The sequence below is a fragment of the Phaseolus vulgaris genome, chromosome 4 (assembly GCF_051622355.1).
Source record: "Phaseolus vulgaris cultivar YP4 chromosome 4, ASM5162235v1, whole genome shotgun sequence".
NCBI classification, from domain to species: domain Eukaryota; kingdom Viridiplantae; phylum Streptophyta; class Magnoliopsida; order Fabales; family Fabaceae; genus Phaseolus; species Phaseolus vulgaris.
The window spans coordinates 28,654,781-28,664,598 of record NC_143501.1 but is presented as its reverse complement, the minus strand read 5'-3'; the positions used below and the strand labels follow the sequence as shown (position 1 = coordinate 28,664,598).

The following is a 9,818-nucleotide window of genomic DNA, read 5'->3' as shown; positions in this document are numbered from 1 at the left end:
TGCCGAGGCAGTTTAAAGAAGGCGACCTGGTGATGAGGAAGGCCCACCAGTACGAGATGGAAAACAAGTTATCGCCTAAGTGGACAGGACCGTTCAGAATAACCGAGGCGCTCGGGAACGGCGCCTACCGCTTAGAGACGTTGGAAGGAGGGGCGATTCCTCGCACTTGGAACGCCACACACCTCAAGTTATATCACAGTTAAAGCTTTGTAAGTAGAAACGAACATGAAAAGATTTACAAGCTTTCTGTTAAAATAGTTTGAAGGGGGCACTCTTTTTTTCCCTAAGGAGGGTTTTTAATGAGGCCACCCAATAAAAGAAGAGTTTTCAAGCTTAAAGCTTTTGAGTTTGCATGCATGTTTGTGTTGAAAGTTTGTAGAAAAAGCGCATGCTCTCAGTTAAAGTTTTAAAGTCCCCATCGCTTTTCGGCGATCGGCGGCACAGCTAAAGTTTTAAAGTCCTCATCGTCTTTCGGTGATCGGAGGCACCAGCAACGATTAAAAGACCTCAACGCCCTCGCGCGTCCTGAGGCGAGAAAGAGATTAAGGTCCTCCTCGACTTTGTGCGAGTGCAGGCGAGAACAGGTTAAAAGTCCTCAGTGCATCCAGGGAAGAGGAGATGTAATCCCTCGGCAAAGTAGAGGCACCAGATAAAGACCTTCTCGCCGTCGAGCGAGTTCAGGCAAGATAAAGACCTTCTCGCCGTCGAGCGAGTTCAGGCAAGATAAAGACCTTCTCGCCGTCGAGCGAGTTCAGGCAAGATAAAATCCTTCTCGTCTCGAGCGAGTTCAGGTATGGTGTAAAGGGTGGAAGAAGTTTAAAGGATGGCTAAGGTAGGTTCAAAGAGAACGCCTAGCTATCCGGCTTATTGTTCTGAAACTCAGGGAGGTAGAGAAGGATCCGAAAGGCGCCTCTACCCCCAGATGAGGGAACAATAGCCAAGTTATGAAGGCAAAAGGAAGCTTACATCGCCAGGACCCTATGGCGATCAGAAGAAATCCGGACGATGACAGGAGTAAGGGCCCATTCCGATGGAGCAGATCAGGTGAACTGTACCTTAAATAATCGGTCTGGTTTGAAGCTTACTGCTTAATAAGTCGTTTCGTGCTGAAGTTCATTGCCTTAAATTTGCAAGTTACATTGGGTATCATCGTTTGAAGAATAACAAGTTGCTCGATTTTTCTCTGAGTTAACAATTGACGAGTAGATGTAAGGTTGATAGTTTGCTCGAGTTTGAAGCAGTAAGTAAACGATTGAGCCTGTAGAATCGCTAAGTTAATTTGTTTAAAGCGATTTCTACAAGGAAAAGCGAAGTAAACAGAGAGACCAGGTACGAAAGCGGAGGAAGTTGTGATAGAAGCGGTATCAGTTCAAATACAAAGGAAAGAAAATTACAAGTAAAAGATTGTGCAAAAAGAAACAAGCATTAATTCTCAGGAAATGAGTGATGGAGGGAGACGATTAATCTTAAGAAGGCACGATCTTCCCATCCACCACTTCATTGCATATCGACACCATGGAGAGGTCGAGCTCAGGGTACTGACAAGCGACTTGCTCCAGGGCGGCGTCAAATCCGGCGGCGAGGACTTGGGCGGAGCTTAGTTCGAGCTCTTCGGTTTGTTGTTTGAGCCCCTCGGTTTGCTGCTTCAGCTCGTTTCTTCAGCTCTTCAGTTTCCCCACGAGCCTGAGCAAGGTCTTCAGCAACCTTCTTGCCTTCGTCCCGCGCCTGGGCCAACTCTGCAGCAATTTTCTTGCTTTCCTCTCGAGTCTTGGCGAGCTCATCCACGGCGTCGTCCCTCTCCTTCTCGACCTTTCCAAGGAGAACCTCCCGATCAGCCGACCTCTTTTCAAGGTTCTCTACCTTGGCTGCATCTGCTTTCATCGATGCCTCCAAGTTGGCCACCTTGAGCCTGTAGGGAACCAGCTTGCTCTCCAGCTCGATTTTCTCTTGAGCTAGGAGGTGCAGTTTCTGGCGCAGATCGGAGGCCTCCTTGCGCGCAACCCTCAGCTCGACACTCATGGCGTCCTCCACCCTTGAGTGATCGATCTCTGCCATCATCAGATTGCAAGACAACTTTTCTGCCTCGATCCTTATCAGGCGATTCTCCTCCTGGAGTGTTGAGATCTCGTCCTGAAGCTTTTTGTTTGAGCTCTTCACAGCCTTTGTTATGATTGAGGGGAGGTCCTCTGCCATCATCTTTAGCTTAGCTGTGAAGGGCCCCCAGACTTCTTTGACCAAGGGGGGAAGGCTTGCAGCTGCTGTTGGTGGAGGTGCTGAAGGAGCCTGGTGCTGACTTTCACCACCACCCTCTTGAGTTGGTTGAGCAAGGGGGGCTTCCTGGTGTGGTGGTGAAGTGGGGGACTCGGTTATGAGTATCGGCGAGTTGTGAGCGCCTTCATCCCCACCTGGTGCGGCTTCAGCAATTGAGGCGGTTGAAGGAGGACCCTCTCCAGCAGATACGAACGGCGTGGAGGCGCTAGGAGGGTTCTCCATGAAGTTGGGCTCGCTGCCTTCAACCAAAGGAAGCGCGACCGCCAAGGGTGTTGCTTGGACCGGCGGTGTTGGAGCTGGGGGAGAGGGCGGTGTTGGTGTTGGGAGAGCGGGTGGTGAAGAAGGTGCCACCCTTTTCCTTTTGGTGACAAGGCCGTCCTCAGTCGCCTCATCATCCTCATCCTCATCTTCTTGAACCACTTGAGGGGTTTTCCTCTTTGGTTTCCTCAAGATGAGCTTTTTTCGTTGAGGGGCGGGCAGTGTCTCTGGAGGAGCTGGGCCTTGAGGAGGCGATCTGTCCTGGGCAGCGACGATCTCCACCACCGAGTTAGGCACGGTTTGGGAACCCGTCGCCAACTTATGAGTTCGGGCGAGCGCCCTCAGTTCAGCTAATTTGCCTTTGCCCAACATGAAGTCTGCACAGGGTAAAAATAGACAAGTAAGCACAAGAGCAAAGGCAAAATATACGAGTACATGTGCGAATGATGCAAATAGGTAGCACATGAACTTAAAGCCAAGACCAGTATGCAACAAACAGGACGCCCAATGGCAGATAACAGAGATGTGAAATCAGTCCCAACGTAAAACAAAACCTAAGTGTCGAGGTAAAGGCTAACCTATATGAGCTTCGAGTTGGTCCTCGAGGAACTCGAAGGAGATTATTGCGAAGGTGGGAAAGGTGATGTTGGCGGCTGCTACTTTCTTCCAGAAAAGGCATAGATCTTTGTCTAGCTTGCCCATGTTGTCGGGACTTCTGGGCCTCCTAAAGCTCTCTTTGGCGTCTTTGTTCCCCTTGTGTACCCAGTACAAGGGGAAGCCGTCGAGCAGGGAAGGATCTTGGTCGTTGGCGCACACCTTCACGAATTTTCCTTTCCAATCTTTGTAAGATTGCTGGAAGATGGAGAGGATTAACCTCCCAGCGATCCCGTTCAGGCTAATCCAAAGGCGGTCTCCTGGATTCTTAGCTTCAAAGAGGAAGAGGAAAACGTCAACCGAAGCTGGCAGTCCCAGGTGTGCGCACATGATCTGGAACGCCCTTACGAACGCCCAGCTGTTGGGATGAAGCTGGGCGGGGGCGATATCGAGCTCGGTTAATAGCTCCCTCTCGAAGAGAGTGAAGGGAAGTCGGAGTTTCACCTTCTTGAAGAATGTCGCGTAGAGGAAGCAGAACAACTCGCCATTGTTCGCTTTATCGTCGGCACAGATCGGCTCATCCGGGTGGCAAGGCAGCACGGCCATTTTGCTGTCATGCTCCCTATGGAATGAAAGATCATATTGGTCCCCTTTCCTTAGTCGGTGCACGCCCAACTCTGTGTTTATGGAAGAGGTTTCTTTCAACAAAGCTGAGGTGGCCCACGGGTAGAGCTTCTTGTAGTCTTGTGTGGCAATGGAGGCTCCTCCGGCGACTGGTGGAGTTGCCTGAGCAAGATTGGAGTGAGAAGTTGCAGGCCTCTCAGCCTGGGTAGAAGAAGCACCAGATGCTCGTGGTAGGTTATGCGCTTGGGGTGGAGGGTTTCGCGATGAAGGAGGAGGGTTCGCGGTGGTTTTCGTGCGAGCCATCGCAGGAACTGTAAAGGAAAAAGGAAAAAGGATGAACAAAGGTTACAAAGAACGACTCGATTGTGGACGAAGAATGGAGAACGAACGAACGGGAGTTCGTTGTGACGAATGTAATGGAAGACGAAGCCCTAAGTTACGAGAAGGAAGAAGAGGAGGAAACAACCCACAGCGTATGCACCAGACAGATAATGGATGATGCGAATCGGTTAAAATGCAGCAAATATCAAAAGGGGAAGTAAAAGAGGTACCTTTCGATGATCAGATGAGCGTTGAAGGGAGTTGGAGATTGAGAGAGTTGAGGAGCGTCGTGGGTTTGCAGAAGAAAACTCAGAGCGTTTTGAGAATGCAGAGAAATGATGAAACAGTGGAAATGAGGGGGTTTAAGGGTTTTTCAAACGTTTTTGGAAGCGCAAACGACAGCTGAAGATGACCGTTGATGAAGCCACGTGTCGAGCGTTTGGAAAAAGGGGTTTGGTAGAGCGTCAGAAAAGCAGAGGGTACGAACGTTTGGAATTCCGTGCCAACGCCACGTAGATCGGCAGTGACGTGACCTCTTAGTCTTTTCGCTGGACAAGTCTTCGCTTAAGACTGGGGGGCTTGTGTTACCGCCCAGGTAGTCGGAATTGATGACGTGGCCGCAAGCAATAGTATAGGCGTGTTGAACGGGACACCTGGCTGGCAAAAGGGAAGGACGTCGGGGAGCTCGTGTGATCGCCAGTCGTTAAGTTGGCGTGCCCCGATCTCTAGCATACCTAAACCGGCGGTCACCAAGTTTGTGTCGTAGTCGCCGGGTGTGAACCCAGGCGACAAGGCGATCAGAGATCGCCGAGAGGAGGACATCGCCGAAGGATCAGGAAAGCTTGTTCCAGGCTTTCGAAGCAAAGGATGAGGTCGTCAGATGGTCATTCCCTAGCTGGCCAGAGGTTGAGGTCGGGGAACAACTTACCCGAGCATGCAAAGTGAAGTAAGTAAAGTAGAATATAATGGTGGCCGGCGAGACCACAGGGAAGGTGTGTATGAAGACACCCGTACTCGCCACGCAGAAGAGATCGCGCTCCAAGGCAGTTATACGCTGAGTTGCTTCCTGCATAAGTAACTTAGTCGAAAAGCCTGAAAAGTAAGAGGTGACGCTCAAGTCAAAGATGCTCCAGATGGTGACACGTGTACAGCTGGATGCGAGCCACGTGTACAGCTGGATGCGAGCCACGTGTCCAGATGTGTAACTGTCAGGAGAGAGAAAGCGCACAGGTATATAAGGGATCCTAACAAACTTCTGAGGTACGCGCGTTTTAGAATACTTCTTTTACGCTTGCAAGAACTTGAGTACGCTGAGAGAGAACATTGCACGGTTCTTGAAGTTCTTAGTTTTCTCTTAGTATTTTGGTGGTTCAGTCGCTGACTTGGGCGTCGGAGCGCGATCAGCCGCAGCGGCGCCGTTCTGTCTTTTGCAGGTTCTTGAGGTGAATCAAGACGAAGGACGGAAGCTAGCACGGTGCAAAATCGATCCAGATTTAACAAGGCAAGACTCTTGCGTTCTGGTCAACAGGCAGGATCATATATATATATATATATATATATATATATTATTTTATAATCATACTCATAAATTAGATATAATAAAGTACAAGATATGAATTTAAATTTAGATTAAATTTTAAAATATATAAAAGTATGAAAAACTTAATTTAAGTGGAAATATTACAGATGTTATTTACAAATAAATCATAAATTAAAATAATCTCAACCGATCTAATTGGATGAGCCCATACATTGCATGCAGATGTATGAAAATCTTAGAATTACTAAGTCACAGGAATTTATGTGGATATGAAATGGCGACATTATTAATGCATGAATATATTGGACGTAGCCTATCCAAAATCATAAGTGGCAACTTTTTATTGGATAGGATTTGCTTGAGTGATATTTTATAAGATACTTCATCTGTGTTGTGAACGGATGAAAACAAAGGGTTAGAAATCGACAAGTGGACAAAATGGATACACCAAACCAATAGAAAATGAGGTATAGATCTCGTAAAGATAAAAACCCATTGATGTTGAAGTTATATAATAGGAATACATGCATTAACAAAACTCATTCATTCACTTACAAACCTTTTAATTCTTTTATTTATTCTGCAATACAAACACCACAATGGCTGCTTCCACAATGGCTCTCTCTTCACCGTCACTGGCAGGCCAAGCCATCAAGCTTTCCCCTGCCACCCCCGACATCTCTGGTGGAAGGATTTCCATGAGGAAGACAGCCTCCAAGTCGGTTTCTTCTGGAAGCCCATGGTACGGCCCAGATCGCGTCAAGTACTTGGGCCCATTCTCCGGTGAGGCCCCTTCCTACCTCACTGGCCAATTCCCAGGTGACTACGGCTGGGACACTGCTGGCCTTTCTGCTGACCCAGAGACTTTTGCCAAAAACCGTGAACTGGAAGTCATTCACTCCAGATGGGCTATGTTGGGAGCTTTGGGTTGTGTGTTCCCAGAACTCTTGGCCCGCAACGGTGTGAAGTTCGGAGAGGCCGTGTGGTTCAAGGCTGGGTCTCAGATATTCAGTGAGGGTGGGCTTGACTACTTGGGCAACCCAAGCTTAGTCCATGCACAGAGCATCCTTGCCATCTGGGCCACACAGGTGATCTTGATGGGTGCAGTGGAGGGTTATCGCATTGCTGGTGGGCCTTTGGGTGAGGTGACTGACCCAATCTACCCGGGTGGGAGCTTCGACCCATTGGGCCTTGCTGATGACCCAGAGGCCTTTGCTGAGTTGAAGGTTAAAGAGTTGAAGAATGGGAGATTGGCCATGTTCTCCATGTTTGGTTTCTTCGTTCAAGCCATTGTCACTGGAAAGGGACCTTTGGAAAACCTTGCAGATCACCTTGCTGACCCAGTCAACAACAACGCCTGGGCCTATGCCACCAACTTTGTCCCTGGAAAGTGATAAAAAAGAAATAACAGAGAAAGAACAAGAAAAAAAAAACTTCTGAATTTTATTTTATTTGTAGAGTGATTGTGAATTATATTATTTATATTACACGCCTCTCTATTTAGTCCATTTGGATGTCCAAAATTTGATTGTTTGAGTATTTATTAACCAAACTAACTAAAACTCAAATCACAAATCTTAAACATATATTAGGAAGCGTGTCTTAGGTTATAAAATCTAAAATCTCTTTTCAAACTTTCTAATCCTTATTTTAAATTTAATTTATAAAATACACCTTCCCATTTGTTTGTTCGGAGTGAAAAGACAAGAAAGTTAGTGAAAATTGGTTATTTGAAAAAAAAAAGATATAAAAAAAATGGTGAAACTTAACTAAACTTCCACGCATATTTTATGTAACACTTTTGTTTGCCAACACTATTTACAGATTATCCAACTTCATTTTATGACTGACAATTTTTCCAACTTCACTTTCTCGTTAATAGCAAATTATTTTAAAAATATATTAATAATAAAATATAAATAGTAATATTAATATTATTAAAAGTTGATTTTTGCTCACAACACCATTTTTTACCTTAGACAACGCCTTAAAAACGTTGTCTAAAGTAGGAAAAATGTTGCCCTAACTTTAGGCAATGTTTTTTCAGACGTGGAATATGCAGTTGTGGACTTAGGTTTAGGCAACACTTTTTTGCAGTCGTTGCCTTATACTGGTAGAATAGACAACGTTTTATAGAAAAAATTTAGGCAACGCTTTTTCTAATAATGTTTAAGCAACGCATTTTTAGTGTTGCCTATTGTTTAGACAACGTTGTTTTTAAATGTTGTCAATTGTAAAGGCAACGCTTATTTGCATGTTGTCAGTCTTTTTAGGCAACAGTTATTTACATGTTCGTTGTCTTTTAGGCAACACATTTTCAATGTTTCATATTAATGGAATAGGCAATGCATTTTCAATGTTGTACGTTGATCAAATGGGCAACGGTTTAGGTAACGCTTATTTACTTGTCTGTCTTTTTAGACAATATTTGTGTACATGTTGTAAATAATTTTTTACAACACTTTTTCAACGTGAAAAATTATGAAATACATCTTAATTTATAAAATGATGCAATATGCAACATTTTCAAATTGTTTTAAAATGTAATTCCATTGTATACCAAAATATTTCAAATGTGCAAGTTGCATTTTCCATTGTATATCAAAATAGTAGAAGTTGTAATCATTACAACTAATTAGAGTTAGGGAATCTCTCAAAATTTCTACATTTCTTCAATCATAAAAAATCTTTCTTGATAGGTACATGCTTTCATCCGATTGATTTACTTTGGTGGACTTGCGGAAGCTTTCATGGATTGCTCATGGAAGGCTCTCACATGGAGATCACGGTTGCCTTGGAGGTGTAGGTCAAGTATGAAGGTGAGTGGTTCGGCCATCTCACTTGGAAGATGAAGTTTGAAGACTAAACTTGCCTATCCTAAAGAGGAAGTAGACAAGAGTGAAGAATTGGCACAAAAATTTGGCAGCAATTTCACTCTATGATTAATCGTTGTTTTACATGAGGTAGGCTCCCTTTTATAACAATAGAGGACCGGTCAAATGGAATTTAAATGCAAGTGAAATAGCTTTGGTATGTCTGCCTAATGCATCTTGGCACATGGAGCACATGAAGCATATTTAACATGTGTTGAAAAGCTTTTTAGCGCATGTTTCATATAGATCATGTGGAGGTAGTCGTGCAACACATTTAACAGATGGAGCATGTGTTAATTGTGTACTCTTTTACCTTGCTTAAATCGGCCTAGGTGAATTTAAAGGTTTTAGAAACTCTAAATTAACTTAGGTTGATTTTATGTGCCAAATTTAAATTCTAAGAAAAATTACAATAATTTCCTATTTTAATTTTGACAGAAATTAAGTTCTACTCTACACTAAGCTTATGACATTTTGAACATATAGAGGAACGTTTCTATATCATCAGTAGCAGTGTTCCAATCCTCTTGAATTTTCTAGCCATAACTCTTGTAGTTGGCCCGGATCTTCTATGTTTTGGGTTTGAGCTTAAGCTTGAACTTGTATTCGGGCTTGGTCTAGTATGAGTATTATCTTGATGTCCATCCTGAAACAATTAAACAAAATGTAATTTAAAAAAAAAATATTATGAAGTTTATTAATAAAATAAGATAAATAGAATGCAAATTATATGTCTATTCCTAGTCCAAATAAGGATCATGGGTGGAAGTAGATGAACCTGGAGCAACTACACTATTTTCTTTCCTTAAAACTCATGACATCATATGTTTTATATCCCCCTCATTCAAATTTGCGTTTTGTTGCTTAAGCACGAATTTCATAATTACTTTTAAACCCTCAACCTTTTGAGTTAAGGAGTTCACTTCAATAGCATACCCTTTATGGATAGCGACAATTTCTTGATTCCTTTTTAATACTGATGGTGTCACAGTCCTTCCATAGCAACGAACTCGACCAGACCTTTCTTTTCCAAACATTGATTCAAATGTTTTTTCCATAGTTTCACTTGATGTGTTTTGCATAGGACCTTCAAGCATAGACTGAAATATATGTACATATATCGTAGTTAATGATTATCTCGACCGGTCCTCGGGGATTTACTCAGAGGCTGACCTCAAACATCGTGCACCGGTATTTGGTAATGGGAAAGGGTCACGCGAAGTAGGTCCCAGACACATACCCGGGAGTCGGTCAATCTTTGAGGCTGCTATCCTAAGACCGATGTTGGAGATCGATATCGGACCTCACCAGTAGAGGGAGAAGATCGGGCATCGGCC

General features: G+C 44.2%; 1 protein-coding gene across 1 annotated transcript; it reads left to right on the top strand.

The window, feature by feature from the left end:
- The first annotated feature begins 6,058 nt into the window (after positions 1–6,058).
- LOC137837459 (chlorophyll a-b binding protein, chloroplastic) lies at positions 6,059–7,116 on the top strand. Its single transcript, XM_068646444.1, has one exon. It carries the CDS (start codon positions 6,208–6,210, stop codon positions 7,000–7,002), a length of 795 nt encoding a protein of 264 aa, XP_068502545.1. The 5' UTR covers positions 6,059–6,207; the 3' UTR covers positions 7,003–7,116.
- Positions 7,117–9,818: the final 2,702 nt, after the last annotated feature.